Source organism: Podarcis cretensis (assembly GCF_951804945.1).
Source record: "Podarcis cretensis genome assembly, chromosome: 3".
Taxonomy (NCBI): Eukaryota; Metazoa; Chordata; class Lepidosauria; order Squamata; family Lacertidae; genus Podarcis; species Podarcis cretensis.
The window spans coordinates 48,610,932-48,631,671 of NC_137172.1; the positions used below are offsets into that span (position 1 = coordinate 48,610,932).

At 43.3% G+C, this 20,740-nt stretch overlaps 1 protein-coding gene across 1 annotated transcript in view; it reads left to right on the forward strand.

Moving 5' to 3' along the window:
* PCNX2 (pecanex 2) overlaps positions 1-20,740 on the forward strand; it is a 119,308-nt gene that overhangs the window by 80,171 nt on the left and 18,397 nt on the right. Inside the window, exons 24-27 of the mRNA XM_079971845.1 lie at positions 9,049-9,107; positions 13,459-13,674; positions 15,561-15,814; positions 19,722-19,955. Coding sequence (XP_079827971.1) covers positions 9,049-9,107; positions 13,459-13,674; positions 15,561-15,814; positions 19,722-19,955 — 763 coding nt within the window. The remainder of the gene's footprint in view (positions 1-9,048; positions 9,108-13,458; positions 13,675-15,560; positions 15,815-19,721; positions 19,956-20,740) is intronic.

Here is a 20,740-nt window from a genome sequence, read left to right on the forward strand (position 1 = left end):
AATCACAAGCTCAGCCAAAGCCCTCTGCTTCTTTCCATGTGGCACAGAAGAACACAGTGCCCATTCTTCGAATAGACTCTTGCTCTTGGAATAAGTGTCCTGAGATGGGTACCTAGATCAGTAGATGACCCCATGTAGCAAATGTAATGCTCATGGTGCAAGACACAATTTAATTTCAACAACAGGACACTGCTGAATGAACTGGTGTAGATGATCCATGAGTCTTCTCCCGGGGTGAGGGGTGTGGGGTTTTTTTGTGGGAGCAGGAGATGGAGACAAAGCTGTTTGTCCTACATAGAAAGCTAATTTCTATCCTGTTGGAGACTGTGCAAGTGAATGAGCCTTTAATGTCTGGGCAGATGTTGGGTCATTTATCAGCACTGCTGAAGTATAGATGGGGACAGAGTTGGCAAATTAATTTGTTGCAGGGTCTGATTCTTCTGTTCCCACTCTCTCTCATAGGTTTGTTTGTTTGCTGTTGTCATTGCTAGTATTTACCTGTTTTATTTATGGATCAGCGTGTAAATAAGTCCATGCCTCATGCCCAAAACTTGTAAGGAATGACATATCATTGTCCAGGACAGGCTTTAGATCCTTGATGATATGTTGGAGTGGAGTTGAAGGAGACAGCCAGTAGTGTGGTCCCCCCCCTCTTTGTTTTATGTTTCTGTCCCATGGTAGATTATTCCTAGGTTCCAGCCTGACCTTATTGAGCTGTTTTGTCACTTTATTGGGTGAGTACTATAGTTTAATAAAGACACGGGTGGCGCGGTGGTCTAAACCACAGAGCCTCTTGGGCTTGCCGATCAGAAGGTCAGTGGTTTGAATCCCCGCGATGGGGTGAGCTCCTGTTGCTCGGTCCCTGCTCCTGCCAACCTAGCAGTTCAAAAGCACGTCAGAGTGCAAGTGGATAAATAGGTACCGCTCCGGCAGGTAGGTAAATGGCATTTCTGTGTGCTGCTCTGGTTTTGCCAGAAGCAGCCTGTCTGTGGACAAACGCTGGCTCCCTTGGCCTATAAAATAAGATGAGCACCGCAACCCCAGAGTCGTCCGCGACTGGACCTAACGGTCAGGGGTACCTTTACCTTTACCTATAGTTTAATAAAAGCCCAATGTCAGTCTTCAGTCCAATGAGCTGGAACAAATGTATTGTATTGGGGGGCTTTCACAGGCAACACTGTTATAGGATTGTGCTTAATCCAGTAAGTGCTGGCTGGTGTTGTAACTAGGCAGTGTTTTCCTCAGGAATTGAAACTGGGAGCAGAGGAGATGTTGGCTTTTCAAGGCAGTGAGACCCTCCACCCTTACTGAACATGGACTCAGGGTATGGGGCACCATAGTAAGAAATGTTTCACAGTCATGGCCGTTTTGCTAGATTTCACATACTTCTGTCTTCTTCCCATTGATGGCTACATCTTGGCTCAGATTCCTGTTTCATTTCTCTGGGAGTGAAGAACATTCTCCCCCCATTTGCATGTACCCCCCATTTGCAGGATTACATCTGGGAACTATTTGTAAATATCTATGTTCTTAGTGCTTTCTTGAAGATGAACATATTGCTTCCTCACAGTTCCTCAGACGTTGCTTTGGGACATGATCATCACCTGCTATCACTTCGACACTGGCAAAATTACATGTCAAATTCAATTTTGGTTCAACATTTTCAAGAAAAACCTAAATGTCACTGTTTTCAGCTATAAAAGACTGCATCTAACTAGTTAAACTTGGGTAGGGGGAAGCTGAGCAGAAAATTTTGGGGGAGGGGAGGGGGAAGCAAACTTGTTACTGAGATAGTATCTTTAGCAGGACAATGTGACAAGGGTGACAAATAGACTAGGGCTGAGTCCTGGGGATTACCGTATTTTTCGCTCCATAAGGTGCACCTGACCATAAGGCGCACCTAGTTTTTAGAGGGGGGATTCAAGGAAAAAAAATTATTTAAAGGGAGCTCTGAGCAGAGCCTGTATGCATCCCAGGCTCTGCTCAGCGCTCCCTTTCACAAGCCGCGTGAAGTGTGTGTGTGGCTCTTGGGGGCTTTTCCCCCAGGAGGGAGAAGGGCAGCCCACTCTGCATGGCTCTTTAAAGGGAGCGCTGAGCGGGGCTCTTGGGGGCTTTTGTGGGAGGTGGGGGAAGTGAGAGAGTCTCGCTCTGTCACTTCCCCCTCCTCCCGCAAGAGCCACGTGCTCGGCTATCCCTGGCTTTTGCGGGAGGTGGGGGAAGGGGCAGAGCCGCGTGAAGCCTCCGCAGGGCAGCGGGATGAAGGCTCCCCGCTTTGCGCCACTAAGGCAAAAGCGAAAACAGCTAGAGGGAGTGCTGCGCAGCGCTCTCTCTAGCTGTTCTGGCTTCTGGGGTAGCTCGCGAAGCCTCCGCAGGGCAGCGGGGAGCCTTTATCCCACTGCCCTGCGGAGGCTTCACGGGCTACCCCAGAGCTGCTCAGGAGCTTGGCGGGGCTGGCAGGGGAAGCCTGGGTTCCCCAGCCCCAACAAGCTATGGGAGTATTCCCCACCTCCCGCAAAAGCCCGCAGGTGCCGCGCACCCTTTAAGAAGCGCGAGGCTCCTGTGGGCTTTTCTACGAGGAGGGAGAAGGGACTGACACGGTCCTGGGGGAAAGCCCGCAAGAGTCGCACAGAGCTTCTGTGCGGCTCTTGGGGGCTTTTCCCACCTGCCTCCCCCCTGCATTAGCTCCATAAGATGCACACACATTTCCCCTTACTTTTTAGGAGGGAAAAAGTCTGTCTTATGGAGCGAAAAATACGGTACTTCATCTTTTCACACACATTCATGTTTTCTGCCTATATTGCCAGAGTGAAGCGGGAAGCTGCCACACAGAGGTAGCTCTCACACCACCTATATATGAATTGGCCTTATACGAAGAGACTTTCATTATGAGCAATGGGAAGCTCTATGGCTGTTCCCCATTTACCTAGCACAGAGTGTTAAATTGGCTGTTGGTACCATGGAAGATCAAGCCAACTTAAACAGGTTTGGGCTGCTGATCTTCACTGTGATACTGTGAGTTTTCCTGCTATAAGCACTGCCATCATATTTTTATTTACAAAGCTCCTTAGATGACTAAGTACCACACTATAAAAAAATTAAAATATAAATCCACGCCCACAGGCTCACAGTCTAAAACCGACTGATAAAATAGGTAAAGTAAGGGAGTGACTGCGGAAAAGAGGCAAGAGAAAGGTGTCTTCTGTAAACATACATCACACATCGAAAGGAAACAAAGTCTCATTGTGGTACCTACTGAATTGTTCCATCTGTCTTGCCTCTTAGTAAGTGGCCACTATATAAACCAAACTCTGAACACTTCTTTGTTCCCTTAAAAAACAGCATCAGCCTTGAATCCAAGAGTCCCACGTTAGCATGTGTTCCTTCCCTTCCCCAGTATGGAGGCTGCTCTTTCCCCCTTATTTTTACAGCTGCTCAAATTATTACATCCTATAGGTAGGAGGAGTGAGAAGGAAATGGCAGTAAATCTCATTTAATGTGTGGACACTTGAAAGCTTCGGCTGTATGTTCAAAACCTGACCTTTCCCCGGCTTGCAAAGAAACCCCGAACAGAACAGTAGCGCTAGAATTATGCCTTTTATTATTTTGTCTCTTCTAAAAGTAACAAATTCAGCAGTGCAATAAGGTGATTTCTTTCTTTCTTACGGGTTTGCTGAACCCCACGGAACAGTAGGCTGCTGCCCAAGCTCTGCATCGTGAGTGTGATGCCTCTCAGCTGTGGAGCTGCCACCAGGAATCTTGCACTCTTCCTTTTCAAGCCTCTTTCTTGCTTCTCTCCTTCTTCCTGTTTCTAGTCTGTCCTTTCAAAAAGCATCTGTCAGTTTCTATTTTGGGGAATGGCACAGCTTGTGTTTGCTCTGGGGGTCTCCAGTGAATTGCTGCATAGTGTAACTAAATCAGTTAAGTGTCTCTAAAGAGGTTAGGATAGAGCTGCCAGTTTTCCGTGCGTCGCAGTCCCAGCTTTCTCGCTATATTGAGGAGAAAACTGTAACAGGCCTCCAGCTGTTCAGGCATGCCCCAAACATTCTCCCAGTAATTATGATCTCGAAAACAGACACTCAGAATGGTGCACTCTTAGGCAAAAGTGGACGTGAAGCCTTTTACTTCTCCTTTTTCCACAAAGTTGACATTTGTTTTGTTCCGTTTTCCTGCTTTCCTCCCTGTGTTAGCAAAGTGGAGCAAAATTGCTGTGGCCAAGGTGGATCGCTCCTTGGGGCCAATTCAGAGTACCTCTTTCCTGGATTGTCTTTCGGCTCTGTCTTCCTGAATTGCATGGATACATGGTACATTGGCCAGATGCACACATTCAACATAGGAAGCTGCCTTAAACTGAGTCAGGCCAATGGACCATTTTGCTCAGCATTGTCTACTCTATCTGGCAGCAGTGGCTGTCCAGGGTTTCTAGCAGGGGAACTTCCCAGCCTTACCTGGTGATTCCAGGGATCACACCTGGGCCTTCCAAGCCCCCATGCTTGACTCTTGTATGCTCAGCACTGAAACCACATGGGAAGCTGACTTCCGGGTTAGTGCCATCGGCAATGGCGGAATTCCTCTGATCCAGAGGAACCCGCTCCGCGAAAATTGGGTCTTGCCGCCGCGGCGAAGGTGGAGACCCTTTAAAAATCCCAGGCGGAGGAAGCCTGGGAACGTGGGATTCGGCTGACACCAGGAGCGCCCCCCCCTACACGCAAGGAAACCCCTTTTTCGGGGACCTGAAGCGACGTGGGATGAGCGGTGCGGTGTTTTGAATCAACCGCTATTTTTACGGAGTGAAGCCGCACAGCCATTGCCGGAGAGCGCTGACTTTTTCCTGGGGACAATTGGACTCTAAACAAGTACCCGTGAGTAGAACGGAAAATTGGGCTAAGAAACACTTTAATTTGGCACTCAGTGGGAAGGTCCTAAACAGGAAGTCCGCCTTCCGCTTTTGTAAATAGTCTGAAGCAAAAATCGTGCAAGCCAAAGTCTGGAAAGTTGTACATAAAGGTTTTAAATTCCTCCTGTTTTGATCATCTAAACCCCTCTTGGAAGCAGGAGTAAAGAGGGAAAATTTGACTGTTCAAGCCTGCAGGAGAGAGAGTAAAGAAAGATAAATTTCCACCGTCTCAAACCTGGGAACGGGGTGTCAGAGACAGAGATTTTTGGTGAAGTTCATTGACTGTGAATGGAACATCTTTTGACAGTTAGTTGAAGAAGAGAAACAAATTAATTCCAATGTTGCCTTTTGCATTTAAAAGAAACAAAAAATCTGAAAAATGAAAGTAATTTTTTTTTGTTGGATCTGCTTTTAAAAGATGGATACAAATAGAAATTGCCTCCTCTAGAGGGAGCTTGTTAAATTGTTGCTGGAGTCATTCTGGGGATTTTACAGCTGTGGAGATTAGGATCGTGGGACCAGACTGTGACCTTGAACAAAAATGTGTTTGGAAGAAGTTTTGGTGCTTGCTTTTTGCAAGACAAGCACTTTGTTGGAGCAGATGCATGAGAAGATGGATTTGATGACTGTCGCAGTCAGAAACTTTGGACAAACAGTGAATATGTATACAAAAACCATCCAGGAGCCAACTCAGGAATCTGTTTTGATAGAGCAAGTGCAAACGCAGAAGATAATGGAGGAGGCTGCTGTTGAACTTCAAGTAACACAAATAGAGAGGCCCGAGGCCCTACAGGAGCATAAGCTATTGTTGTTGAAGGCTGAATTTGAAGTGGGCCGGGGGGGTCTGGAGTTGTGGGGCCCCTTAAGTTTGGAGGGACTTTGAAACATGCTTTTAAATATTTTCTGGACTACACTGTTGACTGTGGGGAATGGGACTATGGGGAATGGGCTGATCTGCTGAGGAGAGATGGAGATATTTTTGAGTTGGAACATCCCCGAGACCTACTCCTCAATGAGAAAGGAAAGAAATTAAGAAAGAGATCTACAAAAGACAAGGTAAAGTGCAAGTACAAACAAGAAGAAGACCTGCAGAAGGGACATGGAAAAGATTTAAGAGCCTCGGATATAAGATTACCAGGTTGATGGACTAGATGGAATGGACAGTAAGGACTGACATAACCCGAGACCAGGAAGAAGAGACGCTGGAGGAAGATTGGAAGAAAACTTTTAAAAATTTATTTTGGGAATTAGTGTAAAATTAATGAGTATTAGGAAATATGTTGGAATGAAAATATTTGGCTTTAGCAGAAATGTTATAAGGAATTATGTATAAATAAATATTAAGTTTTAAGTCTTAAGGTATTTTTGGGAAGATAAGGTTAAAATAAACTAAGGTAAACTGAATGACAGAATATAGTGAAAGATGGAAAGGATTTGCTGAGTTAATTAATAGGTTAGACTGTTAAGACAAACTATTTAAAAAAATTGAGAAGGATGGAAAGAATTTGCTGAAATAAATAACTAAACTAGAATACAAAAAGGTAGGTGTGAGGAGGTTGATGAAACAAGTTAATGAAAGATAAAGATATGGAATATTGTGGTTTTTATTGTTATTGTTGTATTGATTTTTATGTTTTTTTTCTTTTTTTCCTTTTTTAAGTATTGTTATATATGCTTTGAAAATTTTCTTTTGTTGTTGTTGCTTTCTTCTTTTTTCTTTCTCTGTAATTTTTGAAACTTCTAATAAATATCATTTTTAAAAAAAAGAAACCACATGGGAAGCCAGGTATCTGTACTGTCTGCACCATCTAGCCATGGAAATATGAAAACCTTTGCCATGCTTCTTCGTGGTTAACATCTTACCATGTGATGGCCAAAAGAAGTGTCATGCTACTACCACAGTGACTCAGAAATCCAGGAAAGTAGAGGGCAATGGCAATCCTCACTGAGCAGCTACAACAGGGAAACCTTTTTTCAGTTCAAGGGTCTAAAAGGTTACGCCAGGGCTACATGCAAGTGGTGGGCAAGGCAAGAGGCAAAAATTGGCACAGCAATGGATACAACTCTTACCTTTGTACAGTAGGCATGCAAGTCGGATGTTTCTACAGACATTGAGCCCACACAATAAGATGTCACCTAGGTACTATAATTTAAACATGAAGCTTTAGTATATGAGACGTACAGCTTCTGACAGGCCAAATGGCATGGCTCCATACTGATAATGCCACCCCTGTTGTGTGAACCAAAGGTACTGCATTTGAAGGCCTGGGCATCTGGTTCTTGCCTGGGCCCCTTGTGAGGCACTGCTTCTCTCCCTGCTACACTCTGGCCTCTGCAGGTCACGTGAGTCACCCCAGCCATCGAGAAGAAGTGCTAGTGAGCAACTTCTAGCTGCTGGTGGGCACCTTCAGGGTCCCTGGACTCTCTTCGTAGGGTTATCTTTAAACTGGACTGGGACTGGACACTGAAATAGAGGGCTGCCCTCTGCAAAGTGAGGCATGCGGCTGCCCTTTTCCTCCCCAGATAACCACAACTGTCTCCCATATTCTGTTGACTTAAATATCTGAGTTTTTATCTGACATAGGACTAGATTTTTCTTTCTTCTCATCTATTTGGAGTGGCCTAAAATGAGCCTTGGGGAACAAGAATTACATTTTGGCTAGTGAAATAAAAACGGGATGCACGGTATCGCCACAAGAAAACAAACATACTGATAAAATGATGTGATTACATACATGCTGAACCTTTTCTGATCGGCCTTCACAGGCATTTAAAGAGGAAGAGGAAGCAGTGAAGTCATTTTAACAATTTAGCAGAGTCTTTCAGAATTAGTTAGCTCCCTGCTGAAGAGACTCTCACAATTTTCACATGCTCCTCTGGGCAAGCTCCAGAGGACCTGCACTCGGTTTGTGAGGAATAAGGCCACTCAGGAAGAAATTCAATTACTGAGCTAATTATCACCCTGGCTGAGTGGTAAGAACAAAATTTTAAGTAAGAAGCCACTGGAGAAAAGCTCCCATTGCCCAGTAGTCTCAAAAGTTCATTTTTAAAAGAGATCCTAGCTGACAGCTGAAAGCCCAAGGGTGAATGTGCAGCTGAGTCTGGGATACAGGATATTAGAATTTTAATACTGTACAGATTCTTGGAGCTTTTATCAAGTTGCAGCAATTCAGCTGCCATAATTGTGTGGAGATTTTAAAGTCCAAAATAGACTTTGCGGATGTCCCTTGGCTAAATTACTTCTGATTTCCACAACTTTAGGAGTGAAATAGTTTCTCTGTACTTTGGTTTTGCAACAGCTGTGTCATTTTAAACAGTTTTGAGAAGGCTGGGCTTGTGATGCTTAGTTAAAGAGGCAGATAAGAGCAACGTTCTAGGGTTATCTCATGTGTTATTCTAAAACTTTACAAAGCAGTTGTGTGAAACTCTTTGGGCCAACACAGATGAATCTGCCAGGAGGAAAAACATGCTGTTTCTAATGGGTTTATGGTGGTATCTCTTTTGTTTCAGGAAAGCTACCCTATATATATTGGATTTCCAATGATGTGGGAAGCAAGACTATCAAATCTTTATAGACAGAAACTTCAGATTGGCCATACCAGCATTTTAACCATCTCCTCTATATATGTGTGTGTAAAAGTTTATAAAGTAGTACAGAGCTCTGGATAATCCAGTACTGTTTTTTTGGCAGCACATTCAAAATGCCCATGTCTTTTTCCTTCATGAATTGATGTGTCTTTATACAGAGGGTGTTTTAAAAGATGGTTTGTTTGGAGCAGATAGATATTTATTGTTTGAATGTGGAAAGCTGGGAATACATTTATTTCAAACTTACCCACATTAAGTTATGAGGAATATTTTGAAGATGCAGGTGTCAATAGCATAATTGTGGTCAGTATGAGATCTAGTGTTTTTGATGGTTCATTGCTTAAAATAGCTCGCTTTCTGGAACTGCCATCTGAAAGAACAAGGAATTCAGTCAGCACAGAAAGCCAGCACTGTTGGTTGATGTTAGAAGAATTTGGGTTGTGTGCAAATGAAACACTGCACAATAATATTTTATGTGGACAAATTAAGCCAGATCAGGAATCAATCACTTGTACAGAATAGAAATAGAAGACAGGGATAAACTGTAGGTATCTGTTTATTTCCAGCACAAAACGAGTGGACCATTCCAACACGAGACTGGCACTTCAGATTGAAAAGGGTGCAGGTAGGGGACAGAATTTATTTTGCTCAAATTTATAATGACTGATTGTTCAAAATACTGGATGTAATTGGGTTGGATCCAGGGAGACAACAGTAAATGAAATTCTGGCAGTGGTGCAAAATGTTGTGGAAGATCTGTCAGAAGATTTTGCACAACACGGACTGGGCACAAGCATCTTGAAATTGTGTAAAACCTTGTGCACTAAGGGAAACTTTCAGTCCTGTTTTGTCACATTAGAAACTTGTTCTAAGTTGGAAAAAGCCTTTCTTCCTCTGAAAGAGACGGTCCACTTTCAGAAGGGAACCTCTGGATCCAACCCATTCTGTTTGTAGTTCAAAGCATAATAATATTCTAATAGAAAGGGTTATTTCAGATTTTGAAATATTCGTGCTTTAAATAAGATTTTTGATGAATTTGTTTTCATTTTGTAAGATTTATTTATTTATTATTATTATTATTAAAAAGGGTTATCAAGCTGCAAATAAGCCTATTCACAGAAAACATTTTGGATGAGTATGTATAGTGTCATAGCCATCTATCAATTTTGCTGGTGCAGGGAAATCCTATACTGATGTTATCTCTGTGCATCACCCCCTCACACCAAAATCAAGCTTGTGCCTAATCTTGATGCCTTAGAGTACATCCTTATGAAGCTACAGGTGCTCAGTGAAGTGCAGTAACTCTAGAGCAGGGTTTCCCATACCTGGGTCTTTAGCTATTATTGGACTACAACTCCCATCATCCCTAGCTAACAGGACCAGTGGTCAGAGATGACGGGAATTGTAGTCCAAAAACAGCTGGAGACCCAAATTTGGGAAATCCTGCTCTAGAGCAACCAGCAGCTAGAACAGAGCATTTCAAGCTATGGCTTGAACAGGGGGGCAAATGCAAAAATGGTAAGTCTCCAAGAAGAGGTGGTTTTGATGGATGAAACTTGCTGAACCCAGTGAAGAAGCTGTAACAACCCCCTCATCTGCATGGCTATTAAAGACACAGGAGCCTTGTTGTCTTATGCTTCAGGTTATTATTGGCTGAATGAGAATCTGGCACAGATGATCCCTTCATCACTGCTGTTCCATCCCCCCCCCCAGGAGTCTAATTTCAAGTGTGCCAATACAAAGGGAGGTGTTTTAAGAATCAGCACAGTTTTTGTGTGTGCCTCTTGCAGATTTTGTGTGTGATTCCTGTAGTCAGTTGTGGCTTTAGAATCCTTCCCTTTCCCTTTCCCTTTTCCCTTTTCCTTTCCCTTTCCCTTTTCCCTTTTCCCTTTTCCCTTTTCCCTTTTCCCTTTCCTTTCCTTTTCCTTTTCCTTTTCCTTTCCTTTCCTTTTCTTTTCTGTGGCCATGTCAGCCCAGCAGCCCTATAATCAGCCTTCAATGGGGATGTGCTGTGAGGATGTGCTGGAAAACCAGCTAATCCAGATACCTAACATTGCCCTGCACTCTTAATTCATGTTTGATCTTCATCAGCATATTCAAAAGGGAACTTTGCTGAAAGTTTTTGACATCTACATTTCCAAGGACTTCAAGGACCTTGGGTAGCCTTTAAATAGAATATTTCGGTGGGCACTGATGCATGGGAGAAAATGGAAGCCCTGCCCGAGCCAAGCCATGTTAATTAGGCAAGAGAATTCAAGCTCACTGGCACTGTCAGTTAGACTGTGTGACACTGTTTTGGCACACATGGAAGATTTTGCTTCATTTCATTAATCGTATTTAGTTTCTTGTTTTAATTTGCGTTTTAGCGCTCTGCATGCCACGAGTGCTTAGGTTTGCGAATTAGACTTCGCAATTCTCAAAGGACTGAACAGTCCAAAGTGTGGAGAAGCAGATGAGGAGTTGGACTTGGACCAGGGAAACCTAGGTTCAAAAATTCCTGCTTGGCCAAGAAACAAACTGGGTTGTTACAAGAATAACATGTCATAACTTGCAGGTCATATGCAAATAACTAAACCAACAATGCATTATTTGCCACCTATTTCATCCACCTCCCTACTCAGGATGAGCCACACGCCTATTGCTTTGATACCCCAAAGTCGCTTCTGCATTAACTCCCCAGTCCAACCAGTCATGGTCAAAACAGGCCTACACGATCCCTTTAAGATGCTTCCTTCTGTCTGAGGGACATATGCTGAGGAATAGAAAAATATTGGCAAACTTAGTGTGGCATGTGAACACAGGTGAACACATCAGAACAGATTTCATAGTTGGTGTTGGGTGTGGTGCAATCAATTGGGGGGGGGACCCAAAATGGAAATAGCTTCATTAGGACCCACCAAAAATCACATAGTAGTCAACTAGCATTTGGGTTTCACAAAATGCTTCCTCGGCCTTGTCTACAATTTGCTGCAGATGAGGTTTCAACAGTGCCTTCTAACAGTGACAACTTTTTCTTCTCTCCTTCTGGCTCCTGTATCCCCCACCTATTTTTAATGTTGAGCCTGAGGAAGATTTCTGTGATACCCATAACCTAGCTCACTGTTGTGCGATTTCTGGTTGGTCTCAATAAAACTGCACAATACTGTTCCCATTTGAATTCAAGGTCTGTAATGTGACTTAAGGTTTTCTTCCAACTTATTAAGGCAGTGGTGCCTCTGGTTGGTTATCTGTGACTAACAAAACTGAAATAGTAGAATCTGAAAGCCAGAATATCTATTGCTTTATTCATTGGCTTTTAACTGAAGCATTTATAGTCTGGTGGGTGCATGAAGTGCATTACATTTACTTATTAACTTTATTTTTCACAAGGTTACATCAGGGTCAAGCATTCTCAGCTAATGTTACTTAAAGCAGGCAATTCATGAGAGAATCTGGAAGCTACAGTTGTTATATGAATCATAATGGCTGAGGTTCAAGACGCCAATGTGTCCATTGGCTTTGTTGTAGATCACTCTGCACAACACACTCTAACAAGGGAATAATTAAATAAATGTGGAGAGTACTAAGTAAGACTGGGAGTCTTATTCCCCATTTTGTAAGACAGTGCTCCTCATACAAACTGTAAAGCACAATTATGAATGGGGAGCTTTCTACTCCAGTGAAGCTGCCTTTTTCTCATCAAAGTCACAACATTCAAAACTGAGCAACTGGGCTAAAATTATGGAGGGAAAGGCTCCTCATATTTACTTATCCTCTGTTCTTCCTTGAAAGAGTCCAGAGTGCCTTACAGGTACGTGTGGTTCGCAGGCAGCTTATGGGACAGACCTGCAAACAGAGCAGTATCCTGTGCCTTCAGACCATTTATTTATTTTACTTATATCCCACTTCTTTTTCTCCAAGGAGCTCCAGGTGGTGTACATGGTTTTTGCCCCTCCAGTTTATCCTCACAACAACCCTGTGAGGTAGGTTAGACTGAGAGGCAGGGACTGGCCAAATGTCACCCAGTGAGCCACGTGGTTGAGTGGGCATTTGAACCCTGGTCTCTCAGGTCCTATTATTCCAGAACCTAAGAAATATCCGGCGGTAGAAGCACACGTATGGTGACAATGATGGAGCTTTATTAAAGTTTTACCATATACAAACTGCCAATGCATTTTGGCGTTATTTCACTCTAATAATACAAACTTAAACATAAACAATAAAAATGAGACATCAAAAGCAGTTAAACATACATTCATAGACACAGTATACTACATATGCAATAAGAAATATTGTGTATATCATCTCTCTAAAACCTTGTCATACAGGAAGAGTTTTCATATCTAAATATCTGGCAATTAAGCTCCTCTTTTCTGTTTCATGGCACTCAAACCTCTGTTGAAGACCTCACTGTACAATGAATATAAATCATTACATATTGCAATCTTAGACATTATTATGATCTATAATTTTGTGGCTCGTATAACAACCGTGCATCCAAGCATTTCAAGAGAGGGCAGCCGTGATCACAATTGCTTGCATATTCAGTAAAACTAAAGCAAATGTCTGCAAGTGTATCTCTCATGCCCTGACTTCTCACTATTTTCATCCCCCCCCCCCAAGACTCTTTGCCAAAGTTTCTGACATTGTTGTTCTTAATATAATTATTCAAATTTCTATCTGGCCCTTCCTTCTAAAGGAGCTTAGGACAGCAAACAGCCAAGCAATAAAACAATACAAAATGAAATAAAAGTATATTTGAAACATTAAAAAAAAAATACAACCCAAAACAAACTTTAAAAGGCGTTCAGTGATACATGTGGTAAAGTGGGCCAACATTTAATGGTGCCATGTGCTTCCAATATGATCATCATCATCTCCAAGGATGAGCTTCTGGTTGAGTAAGTGGTCAGAAAAACAGGACTCCTTTCTGAGTCTTCTGCTGGGTGATTTGTTGCTCATCCCTTTTACATTCTTTTGTGTTGTTGTGATTTTAGGAAATGACGATAACAACCTCAACTCCATCTTTTATGAGCACCTGACAAGATCTCTGCAGGAGTCTCTTTGTGGAGATTTGATACTTGGGCGCTGGGGAAACTACAGCTCTGGGGACTGTTTTATTTTGACATCAGATTACTTGAATGCCTTTGTTCACTTGATAGAAATCGGAAATGGTCTTGTCACTTTCCAACTCAGGGGGCTAGAATTTCGAGGTAAGCACCTATGTAGCTCAAAGAATAAAGAGCTAGAAAGAGGAGAAAAATCATTTGCTATGTGCCCTTCTCATTAGCAAGCCATGTGTGCATTGCAAATCTGAGTAGTGGCGTAAAATTCTCTATCTGGGTTGTTGCTACATCATCCAAAATTATTTGGGCACTGTTTCTGGGAAGAAAAGATGGTGTGTGTCCCCCACCATTGGTTTAGTACCACCTGGTTTCTGTTCTGGCCATGCCCACTGCCAACATGTGACACACACACCCAGGCAACAGATTGTCCCCATTTCGTCTCCAGCCCTTAACTGCTTTCTTTATAAGTTTACCTGCTGCGGTACTCATGACAAGAGATCTTAGCAAGATGTTCCCAGTTCTCTGCTTGTTGGAAGAGTAATTTGTGGTATAGCAGTCAATCTTAATTGGTTAGAAAGAAAACAGTGTGAAGCTTAATGCTTTTTTGGTTCATGGAGGTCTGGGAAATTATATTTTGGTCTTGATGCACATGATACCTGCTGCTTTAGCCCCAAAAGCATAATTTGGAATTTAAATCAAAAAGCCAAACAGCAGACTTTTGCTTGCTAGCCTAAGTGCAGTTATGCATTGCTATCATAGAAGAATTAGAGACAGAATGTGAAACTATTTATTAGTAAGTTGAATAAAACAATGTGGACTTTCCCCCCACCAAGTGCACAATAGACCAGTTTTAGTTAGTTAGTTAGTTTTGTTTTGTTTTAAAGGCCATAGGGTTGTATCCAATGCCACCTGTGCATCAGTGGAACAGACCTCCACTTGTGCACTGGGGATTTGGGGACTCTCCAGAGAAGATTTTAATGGTGCAGAGGGAAGATTCAGGGAAGAGGAGTTACTGCTGGAGTTCCATTGTGTGGAACTCCACACAACTCATGCAAAATAGGATTCTACTCCTATTTGGCCCACTGGTACATAAGACTTCAGCAAAGCTCATGTTCCAGGCAGGCATTTCTGGGCCCTAGGGGAGTGAGCATCAGCCCCAGCAGACCAGAAGCAGGTACATGGCTGGGGACAAGGTCTTAAGTTCCTTCTCCCTTTTCCAAACTCATTCATAGGCTCTTCAACCCTGTCTAGCACACCTGCCTCTTGGCATTTCTGATTTCATTCCAGGCAGGCAAAAGCACTCGCAGAGCAGAGCAGAGCAGGTAAGAAGCGTGGCATGAAGAAAGTAGGCATGGCCCAGAGATGTGCCAAGGGGTCCCCTAAGCCTGGGATTCCTGTTCTAAACACTGTGCTGTACTGACTCTCATATGTAGCCAAAACAGCTGCAGTACCCTATGGCTTGCTGCTAACTGAATTCCATTTATTACTTAGGTAGAGGGAAGTCTACAGTTAGCATGTTATTTATAACAAATCTTGACTTTTATAGGCAAAGCGCTCTTACTTTTTGGGGGGGGAGGGTGTCCTGTTGCTGAACATGTTCCACCTGGGTATAACAGGTCTGTAAAAGCACAAAGAGCACTCTGGGTTTATCGTTTAGATATTCTTTCCGAAAGCAAAGACACTGGCATGCACTTCTAAATCCCTATCATTCTACAGTTAAGGTAAAGCATTTAGATATAATTAGGCTCCATATAATTTATGCCAGGCTGCCTAAAGCATAGAATTCAGCATATTTTACTTTATAAGGTGAAATCAACAGTCTGTACCTCACCACTCTCTCTCGAGCACAGATTAATTGGCACATTTTATTCCATGCTGGAGCTCTCCCCTCCACCCCCTCCCCTTTCCATTTGCCATTTATTAAGTATTTTAAAGGAGCACCAAGTATTAGCCACAAACAGTTTCATTCACATTGATCTCACCAGTAACTGCCATTGTGTCCTTCTGCTTTTCAATTATTACTACACTCCAAGGGACATATTGCCAACAAAGGGAGGTGGAGGCTATAACAGAAGGAGATGAGGACAATGAAGGCTGCTGCTGCTGCAAACCTGGACGCCTGCCTCACTTGCTGTCGTGCAACGCAGCTTTTAACCTTCGGTGGCTGACCTGGGAAATAACGCGGACTCAGTATATCCTGGAAGGCTATAGCATTATTGACAACAATGCTGCCACAATGCTCCAGGTGTTTGATCTGCGAAGAATACTCATCAGATATTACATCAAGGTAAAAGCGGTGTCTGTCAGTACCTCTGGGAAGAATGGCCTGTAATCTGGCAGCCCAAACCCTTATGTGAACCAGAAGCAAATAAGTTTTGGGGGCATTGGCCACTGCATAACTGCGACATCATGAATCACAACACTGTGCTCAGGGCCGGCCCACCCATGAGGCAAAGTAAGGCCATTTCCTCAGGTGGCAGAATCCACAGGGGCAGCAGGTCCCAGTGTAGAACTTTATCCACCCCCCCTTGTTCCTGACATAGATCTTCACGGGGAGATGGCGTAGGAAGGGAGTGCCATTTTGTGGTTTGCCTCAGGTGGCAAAATGTCTTGGGCCGGCCCTGACTGTGCTACAACCTGTATAACCAAAAAACAAACCAACACAACAACCTCAGAATATAAAAATCTTAAGTACAACCCTGCTGGATCAGACCAAAGGCCCATCTAGTCCAGAATTCTGTTCTCACAGGGGCCAACCAGATGTCTGGGGGAAGTCCACAAACAGTCCTGAAGGCAAAAGCACTCTCCCCGCATGTGATTCCAGCAAACCAGTATCCACAGATGCACTGCCTCTGATGTGGAGGCAGAACACAGCCATTGATAGCTGTACCCTCCATGAACTGCTCTAATCAACAGACCCATCCCCTCGCTCCCATACAGGTGCAACACTGTGATGAGAAAAAAACATGGTTATTTTTTTCAAAACTGCAAAAGGCTTTCACTAAAACAGCACCCACACAGTGATGACCAGGCATTGTCACTGACCTGCCTTGCCAACACTTCCATCAAGGTCAAATGTCGGGCAATGGGCAGCAAACGCAGCAAATGCCAGGCTATCACATTAAGCTATTGATAAACGGGATGCTGACAGGCATCTACAACAGCCATTTTCAATAGGATCAAGCAACTAGTCACAGATTTAGCAAAAGTAGTATTTGCAGATTAAGTCATCCCATTTTAGCTTTCAGTCATCATCTTTAAGAAAAGTGCTTGTGTTCCTTTCCTCTTAACCATGGAGAGAGTGAATGGAATTTATTGACTACTTTGATCAGTTGGTGATATTGACTAACAAAGATGGACATCCAACTGTGTTGGAGATCCGTTTCTTTATTTCATAAAATAAATCCTTGAGATAAATCAAGCTTGTTGCAATGACTGCCAGAGAATGCATTGCTTCTTTCTCTGCGCCTGATGAATATTGAATTTAGTAAATGGGAGGCTGAGACTAAAATGAGGGATGTTTACAGTAATATCCTATGTGCACTGGGGCATTGACCAATATGGTGAACAGGATGCTGGACTAGGTATTTGATCTGATCCAGCAGAGCAGTTCTTACGATCTTAAGGATGGAGGTCTGAAAATAGCAGATACCAGACATTAATGTAAGTAATAGCATGCGGTCAGAATATAATATGCACAATTCACTCAATAACTGACATTAGGCAACTGCCATCACTGTACCCTTTTAAGATGCTTACTGAAAACTTTTCTTTTTCAGCTGGCCTATTCAAACACATTATTTGGTTGCATCTGTTTTTAAATGTGTTTTAAAAAGTTTTGTGGTGTTTAATTGTTTTTAGATATTTGAACAGTTTTTAAATATTTTGAATTTTATTTTATTTTAATTGCATTTTTATTACAGATGTGTTTATTGGGTTCCTTTGGGAGGAAGGGTGGGATATAAATTAAATAAATAAATGAAGAATGGGAAGTAGCCATTTCTGCACCACCACTCCTCCCCAAATCATATTAAATGCCTTTACACATGCATTCCTGAGTAATACTCCAGTTTTTACATGCAAAGCACTGGTGCATACAAACCCAAGACCAGGTCCTGTGCTCTACCTTATGTAAGAATTTTTCTTGGCCATCAACCTCTGAACCAGCCCTAAATTAGACTCTTACCTCAGTCATTTTTCAAAAATGAGCCCATGAAGAAACCAAACATTTGGATCAACATCTGTAGATGCACAGATTAGCTATTTTAGCTTTAACCTAATCCAGAGATCAACAAAGATTATAACATGTCTCATGGCCTTAATAAGCCACACAGACTACTTTTTGTTATGGGGGTGTGTGGGGGGAGTACAAATGTTTTTAATAAATAGCACTGATGCTGGCTGAGCTTTGCAAGGACCAGAGTCACCCCAAGGCTGCCAAGGCATTATCTTCCAGTGGCTCTAGCCTATTGAGAGAGCTGTCTAAAACTGTTAAAGGGCCCATAGCTTACACTAGGTAAAGGTAAAGGTACCCCTGCCCGTACGGGCCAGTCTTGACAGACTCTGGGGTTGTGTGCCCATCTCACTTAAGAGGCCAGGGGCCAGCGCTGTCCGGAGACACTTCCGGGTCACGTGGCCAGCGTGACGAAGCTGCATCTGGCGAGCCAGAGCTGCACACGGAAACGCCGTTTACCTTCCCGCTGGTAAGCGGTCCCTATTTATCTACTTGCACCCGGAGGTGCTTTCGAACTGCTAGGTTGGCAGGCGCTGGGACCGAGCAGCAGGAGCGCACCCCGCCGCAGGGATTCGAACCGTCGACCTTTCGATCGGCAAGCCCTAGGCGCTGAGGCTTTAACCCACAGCGCCACCTGCGTCCCGATAGCTTACACTACAGTGCAGTAATCATCCTCAGACTATGAGGATGTAGGGAGAGCCAGGTCTTCAGGCTGGGATGCTGCAGAAGGGTCTGCTGAGGGCTCCCACCCTCCCTCCAAGGTGGGATGACTTGTGCATCATCTGAATCTGAGCCCTCCACAGGATGACACTGGTAACCTGACGGATATTGGAGTTAAGGATGAGACATCAGTACGATCTAAGACAAATGGAAAGTTTTCACTATTCTGCTTTTATCATTCTGAAGTGTAGGAACATGTTTATGCACAAGCTGTATTTAAAATTAATCAAGGAGGCTGGAATACATTGAATCAAAAGAGAAGGAGAATTGGAGGTTAAAGACCTAATACTAGAAATCAAGAATTTCTTTTGAGGAAAGCATGCTGCTATGTAAACATGGTGGAATAGCAGAATTAGCATCTAGTTTCAAAATATTTAATTTTACATTATCATATGCTTGAAGATTTCACATTTATCTTTTAAACAATGCTAGCAGTTGGCTTTTTGAATTGATTCTCTCTCTTTTTGTCCAACTTGCCATTCAGTTGACAGCCGGGGGGAGGTGGAGGAGACTATTTCTCCACATAAAAAGAATTTTTGCTCTCCTCTAATAAAGTGGGTCAGTTCCTATAGCCTTTCTGCATATATTTGAAATAATTTCCTGCCTGGTTACTGCCGGTTATTTATTCCTCCAGTGCCTACACATTCTCTTTTCAATTTATTCCTTAAAAAAATATCTTTAAAGAATAAGTCTGCTGCGGTCGTGTGTGTGTGTGTGTGTGTGTGTGTGTGTGTTTTGAGTTCCATTTTTATGGCTCTTCTTAAAAGGTTCTGTGCTTATCAGGCTCGGCACAAAAAAAACCTGTCCTTGGTTTGTATCCATCACTCTGTTTTGTTTCTGTGCACTAAGTAGGGCCTATTTTCCACATTTACTTGCTAATTTGAATATGCAACTGAGAGTGTGGCACCCATGAATTTAAAATAGGTAGAGTAATTGTGCTTGTTCTATTGTGGCCTCTTTACCTCCTAATTTTACTGTTGCTCTTTCCATTCATTTATTGTGCACACTTGAAATACAGTCTCATCATCCCCATTGATTGATCATCATCATCAAAGTCCCAGGGGCATGTAAGACTGAAGGGGTCACATAACTGCAATAAGATATTAGAGAATATCACTTTGTTCTCCTTAGATGGCTTGCCTCTCACCTTTGTAGTATTTAAATAACTTCTGGCTTCTTGTGTTATTAAAACAAGCAACATCATCTTCTTTCCTTTTTCCTTCTTTTTTTTTTTTTACAGAGCATTATATACTTTACTGCAAGCTCCCCCAAAATCCTACATTGGCTAAGAGATGAGTCGTTCCAAAAAACACTGCAGCCTTTCTCCAAGTGGCATTACATAGAGCGGGACCTTGCAATGTTCAATATTAACATTGACGATGACTATATCCCTTGCCTTCAAGGAATCACCAGGGCAAGTTTCTGCAGTGTTTACTTGGACTGGATTCAGTTCTGTGCTGCAAAAAGAATGGAGGTACATTTCGGTCTAACGCTGCTGATTTAATGGGGGTGGGACGGGTTCTCGCCTTTACTTGAATTCTTGTTAGGAACAGATGTTCCAAATCAAAACAAGGAAGTTTATTGGAGCGCAAGCCATCAGCAATACGTAGTGGTAAACATGGTACTCGTTTTCCAGTGAGATAAGAGGCTCTTGAGCTGACTCCAAAGAGCTCCTTCACTGAATTGGTTGTAAGAACTGGGGAGCAAAATGGAGGAGAAACATGATGGTAACACTTGAGAAAGCAGAAAGTGTTGGGAATAGAGAGAGCGTATGTATCTTGTTAGCTACTGCGTATGACCTGCTGTGGAACTGATCTAGTGCACCTTACACTGATATGTTATGAAATTAAAGGACTTTAGTCACAAAGACAACAGTGGTACTTTTTGTGCATACAGTGGTGCCCCGCAAGACGAACGCCTCGCAAGACGGAAAACCCACTAGACGAAAGGGTTTTCCGTTTTGGAGGCGCTTCGCAAAACGAATTTCCCTATGGGCTTCCTTCACAAGACGAAAGCCCATAGGGAAATCTCCGGGACAGCGGGGAAGCACAGCGCGTCTTTCCCACTGTCCTCGGACCTCCTCCGAAGGCTGCCGGTGGGGCGGAGAGACCTGCTCCGGCCGCCAGCCTTGGGATGGCTGCTCCGAAGACTGGCGGTGGGGCGGAGAGATCTGCTCCGGCCGCCAGCCTTGGGATGGCTGCTCCGAAGGCTGGCGGTGGGGCGGAGAGACCTTCTCCCCGCGCCAGCCTTCGGATGGCT